Source organism: Melanostigma gelatinosum, assembly GCF_949748355.1.
Source record: "Melanostigma gelatinosum genome assembly, chromosome: 11".
NCBI lineage: Eukaryota > Metazoa > Chordata > Actinopteri > Perciformes > Zoarcidae > Melanostigma > Melanostigma gelatinosum.
Genome location: NC_136644.1, coordinates 23,884,258 through 23,904,233, shown reverse-complemented (window position 1 = coordinate 23,904,233; position 19,976 = coordinate 23,884,258). Strand labels below are relative to the sequence as shown.

Genomic DNA, 19,976 nt, shown 5'->3' with positions numbered 1-19,976 from the left:
AAATAACGAGCCGATTTTGATTTTTTGCAAATCCCTTTTTGTTTTTGCCTTTAAAAAGAGAGCAAAGCACAACAGGTAACCCGGAAGTACGAATATTTCCAAATAAAAGTCAAGGCAATAGAATGACCGGATGCAGGAAATGTTATTGTCTATGACGCTAAAGCAACCGCACCCTACGGTGGAAAAACAAATATCAGTGCCAACAGCAACAACTCTGAACACAAAAATGACTTTAAACTATATCACGAACTGTATTGCATCACACAATGCACCGATTAATCGAAAACTTGATTACTGCTGAGTACATGGATAAATTAATATTAAACTGCATGTAGTCTACTACTGTTGCTAACACACTCCCATCGGCCCAGGACTCTTTATTTATATTCATTAATGTAATTTATTCTGATGTTACTCTGGTATGTGATTGCATCTGTAAATAAAAATATACATTCATTCAATGTTAAACACAGCTTATACGCGGATATGTGAGTTCTAGTACAAGAAAGTCAAAAACGCCAGGTGGGGCACTCTCGCACTCGCCTGAACAAAGTGGAAATACTAGAACTCTGAAGGATAGCTTTTGCCCCAGTTAAATGTCACATAGTCTTACAGAGAACTAGTCTCAACTGCCTGCTCCATCTTAGAGATAGAAAGAGGCGCCCTTGCATATCTAGCGCCTAGCTTATCTAGTCGGCCGAACATAACAATATGTTGCTACATCAACATTTCACACACACTGACGTTCCAGAGAAGGCGGATCCCGGACGTGAGCCAGTGTGGGCGGAGATGCTCAGAGCTCCAACAGGTCATCTTAATGCTAAAAACAGATCCACCTCCTACTTTGCTTTGACCAATAGGCTCCAAAAGGAGGACCTAATATATGAACGCATGCGCACTCTGTCTAAGCGCCTTTTAGCTTTTCATTCACTCCTACAGAGTGAACTTTTTAGGCCCGTGCACGTTTAACTGCTGGACATAATACTTCTGTCACAAATAAACCTTATTGCTTGAATTGAGCTAAACGCCTCGACCTAAGTCTGTTCACCTGAGTTTTCTCCTCAACATGAGATTTATTCTCAACAATCATAGACGATATAAGCATTTCTTGAATACGGTCATTCTATTGCCTTGACTTTTATTTGAAAATATTCTTACTTCCGGGTTACCTGTCGTGCTTTGCGTCTCTTTTTAAAGGCAAAAACAAAAAAGGGATTTGCAAAAACCAAAATCGGCTCGTTTTTTGACTTTGGTTCTCTCGTTTTTGGATTCAGAAATCAAAAACGGCTATGCGTTTCTGTTTTTGGTTTAAACGAGAAAACCATGTTATTTCTGTTTGTTCAATTAAACAGACTATCAGAACGTGCACGGACGGATCAGCTGTACTCACCAGTGTTTGGAAGAGACTCTGCTGTGTTGTTGAGAAAGACCTGATGAAGTCACTTTGACTTTTCTTTGAGAGAAACACAGAGACTTGTCTTTACTGCAGTGTGTCTGCCACTCTGACAAACTCAACTTTCGTTTCTGGATTGTGACGTTGAAGCTCTTCTCTTCAGTGTAGCTCCGCCTCTTACCTGGTGAGGTTTTGTTTCCTCCCTCTGGTTTACGCGGACAGTCAGTCACGTGACCCTCATCATATTTGTCCCAGTTGTCTCTCCCATACACACCCCAAAGCCTGTCAAGGACAGAAGTTAAGTAGAAGTTGACCCAATGCATATGATTCATATCAGACATCTTGTTGATGTATCTGAACACATCACAAAGGTAAAAATGATTTTATGAAATGCAGTGAACCTGCAGGTAGCACATGGTAGGGCTGAAGTTAACCGTTCCAACAGTTAAGAACACGACACAAAACTCAGTTTGTTGTTTTAAGGTGAGTTATGTGCTTCAACTCTCTTTGGTCTTTAATTCAGGATAAAGGTGATCATCTGGACTCTGACTGTACGTGATGTTTGTTTCTGTGTTTCTGTCGCAGGGCGGAGAAAGCAGAAGGCAGCCAAAGAGAGGGCAGGTATGGCAAAGGTGAGCACAAACCTGTCGTACCACTTCCTGTTATCACCTGTCAATCAATCAGATTAGTGAGCTGTATGGTGTGGGGAGGAAACTAAGATTTAAAATAGTCAAATATTACTCAGTGACTCTAAAGTTTGATATAATCTTACTTGATGAAGTAACAGTCACCATACAATAAAGATTATTATTATTATCAGTGACGTTTTGCTTGTTTATTTCTATACAAAATCCTCTTTATTAACACTGTGTGCTATATAACTATAATAATATTTCCAGCACAATTTTTCGGCTTTTATTCTGAAGTCAGCACATCTTCACTTCCTGTTTTATTCTGACAGTTTGATGACAACGGGCATTAAGATGTATCATGTAAACATACAAATGAAAGACTATGATGATGAATCTACTTTAACAGTCACCCACTATATACTTTTATTGTAAAGAGGACTTCAGTGATCAGCTGGTGGCTTTTATCTGGCTCCTGATTGGATGATGGTGATTGAAGGAGGGTCGCTCCCAGCATGCAGATGAAGTTGAACTGGCTCACAGATCAGAGCTCATTGCTGATCACCGTATGATGACTTCCTGTGAGGTCTGACCACAGAGACCCCAAAAAGAAACGGTGAAAACCAGAGAGCAGAGTTTTCCTTCCGCTGGCTGACCGTTGTTTGTCCTGCAGCTCCCGGACCTGAAGGACGCTGAGGCGGTGCAGAAGTTCTTCCTGGAGGAGATCCAGCTGGGGGAGGAGCTGCTGGCTCAGGGTAACACCTCCTCACACCAACACCTTCTTTACAGTCACAGTTTCATCTTCACTCGTGTGGTTTTACTGTTTCTCAGTCTTATTCCAGGCAGCAGTGAGTTGTGTCAAAGTCTGTCCTCTGGTCTCTGTGGAGTCCGTCATGGTGTCTTCACACTTTACGTCTGGTCTTTGTGCTTCGCTCCACAGGAGACTATGAGAAAGGTGTGGACCACCTGACCAACGCCATCGCCGTGTGTGGTCAGCCTCAGCAGCTGCTGCAGGTGCTGCAGCAGACTCTGCCTCCGCCCGTCTTCCAGATGCTGCTCACCAAACTGCCCAGCATCAGCCAGGTAGGCCCAACACTTCTCTTTATTCTCCATGTGGATCTCCATGAGTCCTTCTGTTCTCCACACAGAAACAACAACAACAACAGTTTAAAATCACGTGTTATCACTGAAACCAGCCGGTTTGTGTTCTGCTCTGTCCTGCAGCGTATTGTGAGTGCACAGAGTCTGAGCGAGGACGATATAGAATGAGGACCAGGAGGAGACAACCCCCAAACCCTCACCCTGCTCTTCCTCCCCTTCCTCTTCCTCACGTGGACCTTCCACGACGACCCTGCCAACGCCTCGGCCTCCATCGCTCCGGCCGACGTCCGTCACTTCCTGAAGTGGAATTAGTTTTGTATTCCTGGTTTATCCACGACAGTCGTGTTTTGTTTTTGACTTCAATTACCCGTTTTGGGGTATTGAGAGTATCTGGATCATAACGGCCAGAGAAACACAAGAGCCCGTCCCCACTTCACCATCATGAGGTCTGTACTCATCAAGTGGACCGGGTGTGAACATGAATCCGCTCCTTCCTTCAGGGTGGTGTAACACACGTCCTGACGGCATCATGTACCAGGTTTACACCGTCTGACATGTTTGTACCGACCATCTTCATGGTTCTTCTGATATCAGTCGTGGAAAGTTACAGGAACAGGAATCTTCTCTTTGCTCGGTTGCTTCACAAAGTATTTATTGTTTGTTTTGTTATCAGTCGTCTTTCTGTTCGTTCTCGACTTGGAAACACTTTTGAAAAAGTGATGAAAAGTTTAGTTTTGTCATTTTAAAGAGGACGACCCTCTTTAGGAAAATAAAAAATGTGAACAAACTCTGAAGTCGTCTTGTGAGTTTATTTTAAATGACATCACGCCTCCTCCAGCTGTTGCTCGTCTCTGTGTCATCGATATTCAGAAAGTAGCATCTAGTGAGCAAACATTTAAAACAGTCGTCCTACAACGTTTACAACAGGTCGTGTCTTCATTTCTGTACCTATGATCTCACAGGACGAACCAAAGAGACATCCTAGAAACTACAGCAAAGATCTTCTCCTCCAGAGAGATTCATCCACAGCAGGGAAACTGAGTGTCAATCATCACAACTTCTCCAGTCAACGTCTGATACAAGAAGCTTTTATTGTGAAGCAGCAGTCACAGGACTCACAATACATTAGTAATGAAATACAACGTCAGCGTTTAGTGCTCAAGTCAAAGCGAACTCACACCTTGTGTTCAACAAGCACTTTATTTTGCAGTTTTTATCCAACAATCATATATTTACAGATGTCTTTGACTCATAAGCCGTCTCACCAGTATTCATCTGTAGACACTATAAGCATGTAATAATCATCACTCTTCAATCAATCTTCATGACACAATGAAATAATCAGCAATATGTTTTTCTGCGGCTGCCCATCAGATAGAAAAACAAATAAAAATAATCAAGATATTTTGCAGTATTTCTTTTTAGTTTTCTGCTAATTTACTCAAACTGCAGCTTGACATATTTGGTGTCTTTAGAAACAATGATTTCTTCTGGAAGTGAAAATAAATGTGTCTGTAGATTAAACAGAACGTGAGTTATGATGTGTTGATCATGACTCACGGGTTGATGCTGAATATGTTCCCCTGAATGAAGTGGGAGAAGTGATCAGTTTACTCCGACAGGAGAGATGATCAGAGGTGCAGAGTTTTTAACACCAGGCTTAAGACCAGGGCAGAAGAATGGGAAGAGTTTCTCAGTGAAGGAGCAGCCAGTGAAGGAGTAGATAAGAGCTGCAGCATCTACGTCATGGAAGGAGACCAGACCCTCCTCATAATCCACAAACACCCCCACCTTCTGAGGCCGAGACTTCAGAGAGAGAAGAACTGAAGGGTAAGCAGCAGCTCTGTACTCATTTCCATTTCTCAAACATATGGCCCAGTAACCATCCTGAGGACTCAGTGAGAATCTCTTCCTGTTGATCGACTCTCTGGCCACTCCTAAAGACCAGTCAGACTTTCTTTTAACTTGAACCTCAAAGTATTTTTTTTCTGAAGAGAAACTCTGTGTTCCTAAAACACAGAGACAAGGAGAAAATCTCTCTGGATTGTCGGGGAGTAATTTCTCTACCTTACCAGTATGCACTTGTTTCCGATCAGCAGACAAGATGAGACTGGGATTTGCTGTGTCAGGATCAAGAGTCACATCGACTGCAAACTTCTGGACCCTCGTCAGCTCAGCTTCAAGCAGCTTCTTTATCTTTTTACTGAGCGTCTCCTCCAGCTGAGACACAGCTCTCACCACAGTCGGCTGATATGATTGGCGGATGCTGACCTTTGTCCAGTCCTTGGTGGGTGGTGGATGGTGGATGTTTGAGGACTGAACACTCTGGAGAAGATGGAGGTGGTCTTCAGAGAGTGAGAGCTGAACCACCTCAGTGCTTCTCTTCTTCAGCTCAGAGATTTCCTGTTCCAGCTCTTTGATGAAAGCTTCGGCCTGTTTCTCTGTTGTTTTCTTCTTCTCTTCTATTGTTTTGATGAGCTCATTCAGGCCTCTCTCAACAGACTCCTTCAGATCAGTGAAGACCTGAACACCTTCTGCTTTCTCTCTGTCTGCATCTTCCTCACTGAGGTCGACTGAGTGTTTGATCTCCTGAATCTTCAGTCGTCTCTTCTGGATCATCTGCTGAATTTCAGCCTCTGTCTTCTTCAGCTCCACCTTCTTTCCTTCATATTCTTCTTTCAGAGGAACAAACTCGTGCATCTTATGATCTAGAACGGGACAAAGCGTGCAGACACATGTCTGGTCGGTCTTACAGAACAGCTCCAGAGGTTTATCGTGCTTCGTACACATCCTGTCTTCCAGGTTCTTCACAGGGTCGATCAGCTGATGTCTTTTCAGGCATGAAGCTGTCAGATGAGGCTCCAGGTGAGTCTCACAGTAGGAGACCAGACACACCAGGCAGGACTTCAGGGCCTTCAGTTTGGTTCCAGTGCAGACGTCACAGGGAACTTCTCCTGGTTTGGACTCTTGTTGCTCTGAGCTGCTGGTTTTCTGTTGAGCTGACTGTCTGAACTGAACAACCATCTCAGAGATGAAAGTGTTGATCCTCAAATCTGGTCTTGTGTTGAAAACTTCTTTACACATGGGACACTGGCATCTGTCATTAATATTCCAGTGTTCATTAATGCAGTTTTTGCAGAAGTTGTGTCCACATGGTGTGCTGACTGGATCAGTGAACACATCCAGACAGATGGAGCACAGGAACTGATCTTCAGATGACAGATAGTTTGCAGCAGCCATATCTACACATAGTGTGGAAGAAAATAAACACATTTTCATCAAAATATAGTTTAATTATTTGTTTGAAAAAGGAAACAAGTGTGATTCATTTTCATATGTTTTAACTTTTAAGTAAGCAACCAAGATCAAAGTCGTGCTGACAAGTTCAAGCTTGCTACTCTCACAAAGCAGCACAGAATAAGTCTAATGTGTGTTGAAGAACAGCACTGCTAACACATTTCCTCTCGCTGCTTCACAATAAGAGCCTCCAGCTGGTTCACTGGTAGAAAACATTTAATGTGAAACAACAAGAGGCAATAAAGGAAGCGATCAGTGAACAGTAATAACAGCAGGAAAGCAGCAGTGAGACTAAAGTTCAAACCACAGAGATTCAGCTACAAGTTGCTAAAGTCCTGAGACTGTTCAAAGCTGTTACAGTGAGTTACTGTATAGTGGGACTGTGGACAAACACACAGAGTTATATTGTGAACAATTGATCAAGTATGAAGTGAAAAGAGTGGAACTTCCTGCCTGAGTAAAGTTCCAGTTTTGTGTTAATCCTGGTTGTTGAAAGTGTAAATATGATCAGCTGTACTCACCAGTGTTTGGAAGAGACTCTGCTGTGTTGTTGAGAAAGACCTGATGAAGTCACTTTGACTTTTCTTTGAGAGAAACACAGAGACTTGTCTTTACTGCAGTGTGTCTGCCACTCTGACAAACTCAACTTTCGTTTCTGGAGTGTGACGTTGAAGCTCTTCTCTTCAGTGTAGCTCCGCCTCTTACCTGGTGAGGTTTTGTTTCCTCCCTCTGGTTTACACGGACAGTCAGTCACGTGACCCTCATCATATTTGTCCCAGTTGTCTCTCCCATACACACCCCAAAGCCTGTCAAGGACAGAAGTTAAGCACAAGTTGACCCAATGCATATGATTCATATCAGACATCTTGTTGATGTATCTGAACACATCACAAAGGTAAAAATGATTTTATGAAATGCAGTGAACCTGCAGGTAGCACATGGTAGGGCTGAAATTAACCGTTCCAACAGTTAAGAACACGACACAAAACTCAGTTTGTTGTTTTTAGGTGAGTTATGTGCTTCAACTCTCTTTGGTCTTTAATTCAGGATAAAGGTGATCATCTGGACTCTGACTGTACGTGATGTTTGTTTCTGTGTTTCTGTCGCAGGGCGGAGAAAGCAGAAGGCAGCCAAAGAGAGGGCAGGTATGGCAAAGGTGAGCACAAACCTGTCGTACCACTTCCTGTTATCACCTGTCAATCAATCACATTAGTGAGCTGTATGGTGTGGGGAGGAAACTAAGATTTGAAATAGTCAAATATTACTCAGTGACTCTAAAGTTTGTCAAGAAGAGTTGAGCCCACAGAGCTGCCTCGAAAACATGCATACACGATCAGGGGAAGGTCAGGATATAAAAAGCATAAAGCATATACTCAGAAATCAATAGTTAAAGTGTAATCGAAAGATAAAGTGTATGATCATTATATAACAAAATGTTTAATCAATATGTAACGAATGTCTAATGCATAGAGTGATTTAACAAATGTAAACCTGATAATAATAATAAGTGTATCTGAGTATAGTGCAGTCTGAGTGTAGAAAGTACGGAGAAAGAGGAAGTAAGCAGGGCGGTTGCTTCAAGGGATGGGGAAATAATGATGGTTGAGAAGAAAAGACACAAAGCACAATAATGATGAAGGATGAGATCAATAATCATTTTATAAGCAAATGTGTACTAAGTAAACTGATTTAACAAATGTAAAAACTGATTAACAAATGTTCTGTGTGACCGGAGCCGAGATGTGGGAAGAGTGTTTTGTCAGGATGAGTCAGCAGAAAGAGTGAAGTTAGGAACAAATGTGCGAGTGTAGGAAAAGGGGAAGTGCAACAGATGTTGAACACCCAGACAGGGAAGTTGGGGTGATTTCCTCATGCACACACACACAAAAGTTAGGTCATTTTCGAAGCACAGGCACCAGATCAATGATGTCATGTTCATCATGGGCTGAGGGACCCCGTGTTGAGGAAGAGGGGGGAGAGACGCGAGAGGCAGCCCAAAATTGTTATAAAAGAAGTAACTTGCAAACAGCAAGACGGGAATTCACGATGGGACGCCGACCGAGCCATCCATGGAGAAACACTGGACCTCGTTCGACAGCCGCGTCCGAGGACTTCGTCTCTGTTCACGGAAAGAAGACCGCCGTTCGTGGACAAAAATTGAAAGACGGAGAATCACCTCTCCCCCCTGCTCGCCTTTACCAACTGGACAACGGAGAAGACGCAGCAGCCTGAGAAAGACTTTGTACTGAGTTTTGAGGACTGTTGAACGGACTCTGCTGCAGAGCAGGAGGACCGAGGGTCTGGCCAGACCCTCGGTCCTAACAACTCCAAAAGAACCTTTTCATCGCACCATTGGACATCCAGCTCCAACCGAGCCGTCTCGGCAACTAAAACTAATGAGTATAATCAAAGAAGAAAATTAACGGAACGAATCGAGTGTAGTGACATTTTATGTGAGCTGTAGCTTAACCCTTGCAAACTAACCAAATATAACCTGCAATAAATATCTAATCTGCATTTAAAGTAAATTTCTCAAGTGCATTCATTTGCTCAAGTAGTAAAAAGTTCCTCGTGGCAGTAAAAAGTTAAAGCCATTGTATGTCTAACAACTGAGTTCTGAAAGGTTATCCTAGAGACCGAATCCACTTAACAACCCCTTACGGTTTTAGAAAGAAGTAATCCTAGCCGTTAAAACCTAACCTGGCATTTACCAAGAGCACGGATCCATAAGAGGGAAGCTGCCATAACCGACGCGACTGGTAGGAGCGCCCGGGGTCAGGGTGGCCCCTCGACCGAGTGCACTCAGACCGGAGGAAGCAGGGTAGACGTCGGGAGTAACGGCAGTTAGAAGAGCCAGGCGAGTTCCCTCGCAAGAACACCAGCTCGACAATCTTTTAATAGAGAGCTGAGTCAGTAAGTAGCCCCGTATCGGGCCAGAAGTACCCCAGGATCTAACAAGTTTGATATAATCTTACTTGATGAAATAACAGTCACCATACAATAAAGATTATTATTATTATCAGTGACGTTTTGCTTGTTTATTTCTATACAAAATCCTCTTTATTAACACTGTGTGCTATATAACTATAATAATATTTCCAGCACAATTTTTCGGCTTTTATTCTGAAGTCAGCACATCTTCACTTCCTGTTTTATTCTGACAGTTTGATGACAAAAGGCATTAAGATGTATCATGTAAACATACAAATGAAAGACTATGATGATTCATCTATTAACAGTCACCCACTATATACTTTTATTGTAAAGAGGACTTCAGTGATCAGCTGGTGGCTTTTATCTGGCTCCTGATTGGATGATGGTGATTGAAGGAGGGTCGCTCCCAGCATGCAGATGAAGTTGAACTGGCTCACAGATCAGAGCTCATTGCTGATCACCGTATGATGACTTCCTGTGAGGTCTGACCACAGAGACCCCAAAAAGAAACGGTGAAAACCAGAGAGCAGAGTTTTCCTTCCGCTGGCTGACCGTTGTTTGTCCTGCAGCTCCCGGACCTGAAGGACGCTGAGGCGGTGCAGAAGTTCTTCCTGGAGGAGATCCAGCTGGGGGAGGAGCTGCTGGCTCAGGGTAACACCTCCTCACACCAACACCTTCTTTACAGTCACAGTTTCATCTTCACTCGTGTGGTTTTACTGTTTCTCAGTCTTATTCCAGGCAGCAGTGAGTTGTGTCAAAGTCTGTCCTCTGGTCTCTGTGGAGTCCGTCATGGTGTCTTCACACTTTACGTCTGGTCTTTGTGCTTCGCTTCACAGGAGACTATGAGAAAGGTGTGGACCACCTGACCAACGCCATCGCCGTGTGTGGTCAGCCTCAGCAGCTGCTGCAGGTGCTGCAGCAGACTCTGCCTCCGCCCGTCTTCCAGATGCTGCTCACCAAACTGCCCAGCATCAGCCAGGTAGGCCCAACACTTCTCTTTATTCTCCATGTGGATCTCCATGAGTCCTTCTGTTCTCCACACAGAAACAACAACAACAACAGTTTAAAATCACGTGTTATCACTGAAACCAGCCGGTTTGTGTTCTGCTCTGTCCTGCAGCGTATTGTGAGTGCACAGAGTCTGAGCGAGGACGATATAGAATGAGGACCAGGAGGAGACAACCCCCAAACCCTCACCCTGCTCTTCCTCCCCTTCCTCTTCCTCACGTGGACCTTCCACGACGACCCTGCCAACGCCTCGGCCTCCATCGCTCCGGCCGACGTCCATCACTTCCTGAAGTGGAATTCGTTTTGTATTCCTGGTTTATCCACGACAGTCGTGTTTTGTTTTTGACTTCAATTACCCGTTTTGGGGTATTGAGAGTATCTGGATCATAACGGCCAGAGAAACACAAGAGCCCGTCCCCACTTCACCATCATGAGGTCTGTACTCATCAAGTGGACCGGGTGTGAACATGAATCCGCTCCTTCCTTCAGGGTGGTGTAGCACACGTCCTGACGGCATCATGTACCAGGTTTACACCGTCTGACATGTTTGTACCGACCATCTTCATGGTTCTTCTGATATCAGTCGTGGAAAGTTACAGGAACAGGAATCTTCTCTTTGCTCGGCTGCTTCACAAAGTATTTATTGTTTGTTTTGTTATCAGTCGTCTTTCTGTTCGTTCTCGACTTGGAAACACTTTTGAAAAAGTGATGAAAAGTTTAGTTTTTGTCATTTTAAAGAGGACGACCCTCTTTAGGAAAATAAAACATGTGAACAAACTCTGAAGTCGTCTTGTGAGTTTATTTTAAATGACATCACGCCTCCTCCAGCTGTTGCTCGTCTCTGTGCACGAGTCATCGATATTCAGAAAGTAGCTTCTAGTGAGCAAACATTTAAAACAGTCGTCCTACAACGTTTACAACAGGTCGTGTCTTCATTTCTGTACCTATGATCTCACAGGACGAACCAAAGAGACATCCTAGAAACTACAGCAAAGATCTTCTCCTCCAGAGAGATTCATCCACAGCAGGGAAACACTGAACTTCCTGTGCTGCTGCTGCATCACTTTCTCTTTGTCTTTGTAAAATGTTCAGGCTAAATAACTGTGTTTGCATCACGTTCACATTTTGACTTTCGACCCCTCAAGTTTCTGCGTCGCCCGTCTGTCTTGCGTTGCCTGGAATCCCACAATGCATTGCGATGTCCCACAATGCCTTGCGGTGTCTCACAGAACATCAACGGTGAAACTTTGCGCTGCATCCAGTGGTTCTTTGGTGCATTTCTGTTTTATTCATTCGATGGCAGTGAAGACAAAGATTCAGTTGTTTACCACTTTGGAGGTTCACATCACGCGACTCATGATTTCAGAGCATTTGAAGGGTTACAAATATTTAGCATGAACATTATAAAACTACATGCATTAAATTAGAGTTTAATTATTTTGAAGGACAAACTGTGTTAGGAGCAACACTTCAGCCTTTTGTCTCTGTGGGCGGAGGACCAACAAACCTCTGAAACACGAGTCTTGTGAAGTCTATTCATTGATTCAGAACCTCCAGTTTCTGACTGGTTGATGATTTTGTTGAGTAATTTCCACTTGTTGAGTTCTGTTTTGAGTGTCAATCATTACATCTTCTCCAGTCAACGTCTGATACAAGAAGCTTTTATTGTGAAGCAGCAGTCACAGGACTCACAATACATTAGTAATGAAATACAACGTCAGCGTTTAGTGCTCAAGTCAAAGCGAACTCACACCTTGTGTTCAACAACCACTTTATTTTGCAGTTTTTATCCAACAATCATATATTTACAGATGTCTTTGACTCATAAGCCGTCTCACCAGTATTCATCTGTAGACACTATAAGCATGTAATAATCATCACTCTTAAATCAATCTTCATGACACAATGAAATAATCAGTAATATGTTTTTCTGCGGCTGCCCATCAGATAGAAAAACAAATAAAAATAATCAAGATATTTTGCAGTATTTCTTTTTAGTTTTCTGCAAATTTACTCAAACTGCAGCTTGACATATTTGGTGTCTTCAGAAACAATGATTTCTTCTGGAAGTGAAAATAAATGTGTCGGTAGATTAAACAGAACGTGAGTCATGATGCAGGGTCGAAAGATGAACGTATTAAATAAACGTGTTGCCTTTGTAATGGGATACATATAATGACAATAGAGTAAATCAATCACCACAGTGAATTTTAGATGCACCGATAGCGCTTTTTTTTTCAACAAGTGCATTTGGGTACTTGTCGATACCGATTACCGATATTAGCACTAAATAATACAATTACATAGCAAGCAATGCATTTAAAGTTATGCTTAAACTCTAGCCCTATTTGTAGGCCTCTGCTCGAAAATGTTATACCCATACTAAAGTGAGCACAGTTCTGTAACTACAAGGTCTATTTTAATGATGTTTGATGCTATAATCAGATCACAACACTTGTGAGATTGTTCAGATGGGTAATATTGTGTATATGTTGCTGGTTAATATCGTACATGAAGATATTACACAGCTCAAATAGAAAATATTCCGGTTCGCTGGGGAAAAAAGCACTTTTATTGATATTATGTTTTTGAAATAATGCAGCTGGCTGCCTAAAAACTCTCCCAAATCATAGCACAACCGATCAGTAGTTGTTGAATGAAGGTTAAAGTGGGATAAAGTGAAGAATAAGAGGCTTTAGTACAGAGAGGTCATGCGAGGTCGTCATTTTCGAACCAGCTGTTGCAGCTCTTACATTGTACTTTTATACACTATATAACTATATATTTCACTTTTTTATCACTCATATTATTCAATACATCTAAATACAGCCGTTAGGAATGATTTTGAGAGCAGGGTCCTCTCAGAGCCTGTCTCTGGCTGTCATCCATAGGATTTTCTCAGTTCCTGTGTGTGTATGGGGCTGTAGCTCAGCCTATCATCGGTCGATTTCAGTCAATGAGCCCGCCTTCGACGCGTCAGTCTCAGGAAGGCGGGTGTCGAAGCGGGTGTTGATTGACAGAAGTTTCAGTGAGTAAAGTTGCAAGAAGTGCCGCGTATCCCCGAGTTAAAATTCCATGGTGGATTGGCCCCCTTCTACAGGAAACTGATGGGCAGCCGACAGGATGCAGTTGCCAACAATGATTGTAGCTTTGAACCGGATAATTTTCGATGTTATTGTCATCATTCTTCATAAAAGGTGAGCAAAAACCAACGATTTTTTTCTGTGAAAACCAAAGGTATTTATGCGTTCTGTGTCGAATGCTCATGCAATTTTTGAACGATATTTACGAGCACCCCAAAGCCCGAGAGCCCCCACATTTGGGGGTGTCATGTGCAAGAGGTTTTAATTGTCATCAGATGTTCCTCCCTTTCTGACTGTATCATGATGCTGTTGCTACATTTTAACATTCAACTTTGTTGTTTTGCTGATACTAACAGCAGAGTTTGCACTCGGGAGGTCACACACACACACACACACACACACACACACACACACACACACACACACACACACACACACGCACACGAAACCCTGACAGATGATGCCAGACAGACACACAGCTGACAACCTCACTGCTAAACTAGTTCATGTGAAGGAGACTGACAGGGAAAGTGGCTGCATGTGTACGAGTACATGAGCACAGCATCTGTGCATCCCCACTGTTACCAGATTCTGTAGAGAATAAGATGTAGAGCACACAGGGTTGATGCTGAATATGTTCCTCTGAATGAAGTGGGAGAAGTGATCAGTTTACTCTGACAGGAGAGATGATCAGAGGTGCAGAGTTTTTACCACCATAATTAAGACCAGGAAAGAAGTATGGGAAGAGTTTCTCTTTGAAGGAGCAGCCAGTGAAGGAGTAGATAAGAGCTGCAGCATCTACGTCATAGAAGGAGACCAGACCCTCCTCATAATCCACAAACACCCCCACCTTCTGAGGCCGGGGCTTCAGAGAGAGATGGACTGAAGGGTCATCAAGAGCTTCATACTTATTTCCTTTTCTCAACCATATGGTCCAGTAGCCATCCCCACGACTCAGTGTGATGAGTCCGTTCCTGTTGATTGATTCTCTGACCACTCCTAAGTCCCACTCCGTCTTTCCTTTAACTTCAACCTCAAAGTAAAATATGCCAAAAGAGAAACTCTGCTTTGCTAAAACACAGGGTTCGAGAGAAAATCTCTCTGGGTTGTTTGGGAGATTCTTCTTCACATTACAATGTTTCACTTGTTTCCCATCAGCAGACAGGTTGAGTTTAGGATGAGCTGTATCAGGATCAAGAGTCACATCCACTGCAAACTTCTGGATCCTCTTCAGCTGAGCTTCAGCAACCAGCTTGTCAAACCTTTTACTGAGCGTCTCCTCCAGCTGAACCACAGCTCTCCTCACAGTCCCCTCATATGATGCTGGAGGAACACTGACCTTTGTCCAGTCCTTGGTGGGTGGTGGATGGTGGATGTTTGAGGACTGAACACTCTGGAGGAGATGGAGGTGGTCTTCAGAGAGTGAGAGCTGAACCACCTCAGTGCTTCTCTTCTTCAGCTCAGAGATGTCCTGTTCCAGCTCTTTGATGAAAGCTTCGGCCTGTTTCTCTGTTGTTTTCTTCTTCTCTTCTATTGTTTTGATGAGCTCATTCAGGCCTCTCTCAACAGACTCCTTCAGATCAGTGAAGACCTGAACACCTTCTGCTTTCTCTCTGTCTGCATCTTCCTCACTGAGGTCGACTGAGTGTTTGATCTCCTGAATCTTCAGTCGTCTCTTCTGGATCATCTGCTGAATTTCAGCCTCTGTCTTCTTCAGCTCCACCTTCTTTCCTTCATATTCTTCTTTCAGAGGAACAAACTCGTGCATCTTATGATCTAATATGGGGCAGAGCATGCAGACAAATGTCTGGTCGGTCTTACAGAACAGCTCCAGAGGTTTATCGTGCTTCGTACACATCCTGTCTTCCAGGTTCTCCACAGGGTCGATCAGCTGATGTCTTTTTAGGCGTGAAGCTGTCAGATGAAGCTCCAGGTGAGTCTCACAGTAGGAGACCAGACACACCAGGCAGGACTTCAGGGCCTTCAGTTTGGTTCCAGTGCAGACGTCACAGGGAACTTCTCCTGGTTTGGACTCTTGTTGCTCTGAGCTGCTGGTTTTCTGTTGAGCTGACTGTCTGAACTGAACAACCATCTCAGAGATGAAGGTGTTGACGTGCAGCTCAGGTCTTGAGATGAAAACCTTTGTACACATTGGACACATGTGCTGGTCGTTGGTATTCCAGTGTTCATTGATGCAGTTCTTGCAGAAGTTGTGTCCACATGGTATGCTGACTGGATCAGTGAACACATCCAGACAGATGGAGCACAGGAACTGATCTTCAGATGACAGATAGTTTGCAGCAGCCATATCTACACAGAGTGGAAGAAAAGAAACACATTTTATTCAAAATAGTTTAATTATTTGTTAAAAAAGGAAACAAGTGTGATTATTTTTATATCTTTTAACTTTTAAGTAAGCAACCAAGATCAAAGTCGTGCTGACAAGTTCAAGCTTGCTACTCTCACAAAGCAGCACAGAATAAGTCTAATGTGTGTTGAAGAACAGCACTGCTAACACGTTTCCTCTCGCTGCTTCACAATAAGAGCCTCCAGCTGGTTCACTGGTAGAAAACTTTTAATGTGAAACAACAAGAGGCAATAAAGGAAGCGATCAGTGAACAGTAATAACAGCAGGAAAGTAGCAGTGAGACTAAAGTTCAAACTTTTTTTTTGATTTGATTTATTTGTATAAAACAATGTAAATACATGTATAAATATAAAAATACAAATAATACAAATAAATACATTAAAAAATACAGGGTGACACAAAAAAGCGAAAAACACTTGTTTCCATTGTGGCCCACAGAAGGGAAAAATCACAGACAAACTTGACGACTTAATGAAAAAAATTATACTAATAATAAATAAATTGGTTGTTATCTTGAAGGGCATTTCATGGTAAAAAAATTGCTTAACCCTGATTTTAAAAAACGGTTTAGAATCGCTGGCCTTGATGTGACTAGGGAGGCTGTTCCACAGCTTTGCACCCGTGAACTCAAAAGAAGTAGATCCGAAGGACTTTACATGTGGAATGACGAAGGACAAGGTGCTGGACCTAGTATTGTGGTTGGAAGAATTTAGTTTAAATGAACCTGATAAATATTCAGGGGCCTGGTTATTGACAATATTGAACATATGGTTGAGTTTGAGTTGTTGAACTCTAAGATTCATGGGCAGCATATTGACCTGTCTGAATTGAGTAGGACCTATGTGTGTCCTAGGATGAGCATTAAGGAGGAAACGTATGATTTTGTTCTGCATAATCTGTAACCTCCCCTGATTTGTCTTGGTCAGGCCAGAGTACCAAGAAGAGCTGGCATAGTCCATATGACACTGGATTAGAGCTGATGTGAGTAGCCTTTTTGTTTGAAGATCTAAATGTTTGGCCTGCCTATATAGGAATTTCAATTTTGCACTAGATTTGCTGATAACTTTATCAGCTATGTGATCACCCGATAAGGTCTGATCTAGCTCCAGACCAATGTATTTAACACAGGATTTACTGCTGATAACAGTACCAGCACAGGCTACATCGATAGTGTCATTAACCAGGAGTCGTCTTTTGGATCCGAACAAGATCGATTCAGTCTTTCCTAAGTGGAGAGACAGTTTGTTGTCTATCAACCATTCTCTCACCGACTCAAGTTGAGAGGACAGGGTTTGCTGGATTTCTGCTACATTTTTGCCAGCTACCAACAAAGCAGAATCATCAGCATACAACAGCAGCTTGCAGTTAACTGCTGAGGGCATATCATTGACATATATGAGAAATAGAAGGGGACCCAGGATTGACCCCTGGGGAACCCCGCATGTAACTATAGCTGGAGTAGACCGGGTGCCCCCTACATCTACTACCTGCAGCCTTCCATCAAAGTAGGATTTGAACCAGGCTATGGTTGGTTCATTAAATGCTAAGGCTTCTAATTTGAGTAGGAGAATTTTGTGATCCACAGTATCAAAGGCTTTTTGTAGATCTAGAAGAGTCATACCTGTGTAGTTGCCTTTGTCTTGCTCATGTTTGACATAGTCCAATACGTGGATCAAGCAAGTATCTGTGGAGTATTGTGATCTAAATCCAGATTGGAACTCATATAAGAGTTTACTATCACTTAAATAGTGATTGACTTGTTCGTATACTATTTTCTCTATAATCTTTGATACAATGCTCAAAACCGAGACAGGTCGATAGTTGCCCACTTCTGTCTTAGAGCTCTTTTTGTGGATGGGAGTTATTCTAGCAGCTTTTAATTCCGCAGGAATTTTGCCTCTAGAAATGGATAAATTTGCAATATACGTTAAAGGACTAGTAATGAAATTGGCACCATCTTTAAGAAATCTAGAGGGTAGGTTGTCGAGACCGGTAGCCTTGTTCGAATTTAGAGAAGTTAAGTGGCCCAGCACTTCATCCTCCGTCACCACACGTAAGCTAAAACCATTTGGCTGAACACCCTTTTCTGTATAGAATTTTTTTACATGTTCTGGACCATATTTACCCAGACTGGAAGGCAACACTTTGACTAGATTGGAGGCAATTGTAGAAAAATAATCATTAAAAGTGTTTGCCACTTCCAGTGTGTCGAACAAGATACTACCATTTTTATCTAGACCTATATTCTGGGGTTTAGGTTTAGTTGAGTCAGAGGACCCCATACTACCTAGAAGCTTCCACAGTTTTTTAGGTTGAGTTTTAAATTCATCCACCTTTTCCTTATAGTAGTCCGATTTAGCCTTGTTTTTTTTGTATTGGACTTGGTTTCTAAGGTAAATAAACTTCTCATGCCAGACAGGGTCTTTTGTTTTGACAAATTTACGTGAAGCTTTATTTTTTTCGTTGACCAGATGAATAATTTCCCCAGTGATCCAAGGATCAGAATTGTTTTTGATACGAACTGTTTTATTTGGGGCTACTTGGTCCAGGACTGACACAAATTTAGTTTTGAAGGTTTCCCATGCTTCGTCGACAGTTTGACAACATAAAACAGCACCCCAATTTACTAGACCTAGTTTGGTTTCAAACACCTCTGTGGAGTAGTTTTTCATACACCTTATTTGTTTACTAGTATGTTGGTTGGTGGTCACCTTTTTACATTTTCTAGTACAGTAAACTAACATATGGTCGGTAGTCGGTAGACGGTAGTCGAAACCACAGAGATTCAGCTACAAGTTGCTAAAGTCCTGAGACTGTTGAAAGCTGTTACAGTGAGTTACTGTATAGTGGGACTGTGGACAAACACACAGAGTTATATTGTGAACAATTGATCAAGTATGAAGTGAAAAGAGTGGAACTTCCTGCCTGAGTAAAGTTCCAGTTTTGTGTTAATCCTGGTTGTTGAAAGTCTAAATATGATCCGGGTCTGTGTACGTTTTGAGAGTCTGTTTTACCGTTTAATCGAAAATACAGAAATACCATTGTTTTCTCGTTTTTCGTTTTAAATCAAAAACAGCCGTTTTTGATTTCTGAATCTAAAAACGAGAGAACCAAAGTCAAATAACGAGCCGATTTTGTTTTTTTGCAAATCCCTTTTTTGTTTTTGCCTTTAAAAAGAGAGCAAAGCACAACAGGTAACCCGGAAGTAAGAATATTTCCAAATAAAAGTCAAGGCAATAGAATGACCGGATGCAGGAAATGTTATTGTCTATGACGCTAAAGCAACCGCACCCTACGGTGGAAAAACAAACGTCAGTGCCAACAGCAACAACTCTGTGAACACAAAAATTACTTTAAACTATATCACGAACTGTATTGCATCACACAATGCATCGATTAATCGAAAACTTGATTACTGCTGAGTACATGAATAAATTAATATTAAACTACATGTAGTCAACTACTGTTGCTAACACACTCCCATCGGCCCAGGACTCTTTATTGATATTCATTAATGTAATTTATTCTGATGTTACTCTGGTATGTGATTGCATCATAGACGATATAAGCATTTCTTGCATACGGTCATTCTATTGCCTTGACTTTTATTTGGAAATATTCTTACTTCCGGGTTACCTGTCGTGCTTTGCGTCTCTTTTTAAAGGCAAAAACAAAAAAGGGATTTGCAAAAACCAAAATCGGCTCGTTTTTTGACTTTGGTTCTCTCGTTTTTGGATTCAGAAATCAAAAACGGCTGTGCGTTTCTGTTTTTGGTTTAAAACGAGAAAACCATGTTATTTCTGTTTGTTCGATTAAACAGACTATCAGAACGTGCACGGACGGATCAGCTGTACTCACCAGTGTTTGGAAGAGACTCTGCTGTGTTGTTGAGAAAGACCTGATGAAGTCACTTTGACTTTTCTTTGAGAGAAACACAGACTTGTCTTTACTGCAGTGTGTCTGCCACTCTGACAAACTCAACTTTCGTTTCTGGAGTGTGACGTTGAAGCTCTTCTCTTCAGTGTAGCTCCGCCTCTTAACTGGTGAGGTTTTGTTTCCTCCCTCTGGTTTACGCGGACAGTCAGTCACGTGACCCTCATCATATTTGTCCCAGTTGTCTCTCCCATACACACCCCAAAGCCTGTCATGGATGCATGACTCAT

General features: G+C 42.4%; 2 protein-coding genes and 1 long non-coding RNA gene across 3 annotated transcripts; 2 read left to right on the top strand and 1 right to left on the bottom strand.

Annotated features, from left to right (window-relative positions):
- The first annotated feature begins 1,984 nt into the window (after positions 1-1,984).
- LOC306784425 (mitochondrial import receptor subunit TOM20 homolog) lies at positions 1,985-3,808 on the top strand. The gene is made up of 4 exons (XM_079278403.1): positions 1,985-2,025; positions 2,696-2,777; positions 2,963-3,105; positions 3,247-3,808. Exons 1-4 carry the CDS (start codon positions 2,017-2,019, stop codon positions 3,289-3,291), a joined length of 279 nt encoding a protein of 92 aa, XP_079134529.1. The 5' UTR covers positions 1,985-2,016; the 3' UTR covers positions 3,292-3,808.
- A 577-nt stretch (positions 3,809-4,385) lies between these two features.
- On the bottom strand, positions 4,386-19,777 carry LOC306785070 (uncharacterized protein). The gene is made up of 7 exons (XM_079279294.1): positions 19,672-19,777; positions 14,119-15,755; positions 10,552-10,648; positions 10,222-10,383; positions 9,907-10,012; positions 7,126-7,226; positions 4,386-6,365 (listed from the first exon to the last, which is right to left on the bottom strand). The coding sequence occupies exons 2-7, from the start codon at positions 15,751-15,753 to the stop codon at positions 4,729-4,731; spliced, it is 3,738 nt and encodes a 1,245-aa protein (XP_079135420.1). The 5' UTR covers positions 15,754-15,755; positions 19,672-19,777; the 3' UTR covers positions 4,386-4,728.
- Positions 9,257-10,246, top strand: LOC306784426. Its single transcript, XR_013772361.1, has 3 exons — positions 9,257-9,333; positions 9,924-10,005; positions 10,191-10,246. It is a non-coding gene; the product is annotated as an uncharacterized lncRNA (long non-coding RNA).
- Positions 19,778-19,976: the final 199 nt, after the last annotated feature.

Bases quoted from the DNA above. Each gene is read 5' to 3' on its own strand.
- LOC306785070 (XM_079279294.1), bottom strand. From the start codon at position 15,753: ATGGCTGCTGCAAACTATCTGTCATCTGAAGATCAGTTCCTGTGCTCC. The intron at 10,013-10,221 runs GTCAGGTGGTCC...TGGTGTGAGGAG, and splicing joins CACACACGGCGATGGCGTTG to GTGTTACCCTGAGCCAGCAG. The intron at 7,227-9,906 runs GTCAGCCAGCGG...TGTCCTTGACAG, and splicing joins GAGCTGCAGGACAAACAACG to GCTTTGGGGTGTGTATGGGA.
- LOC306784425 (XM_079278403.1), top strand. The intron at 2,778-2,962 runs GTAACACCTCCT...TTCGCTCCACAG, and splicing joins GGAGGAGCTGCTGGCTCAGG to GAGACTATGAGAAAGGTGTG. The intron at 3,106-3,246 runs GTAGGCCCAACA...TCTGTCCTGCAG, and splicing joins AACTGCCCAGCATCAGCCAG to CGTATTGTGAGTGCACAGAG.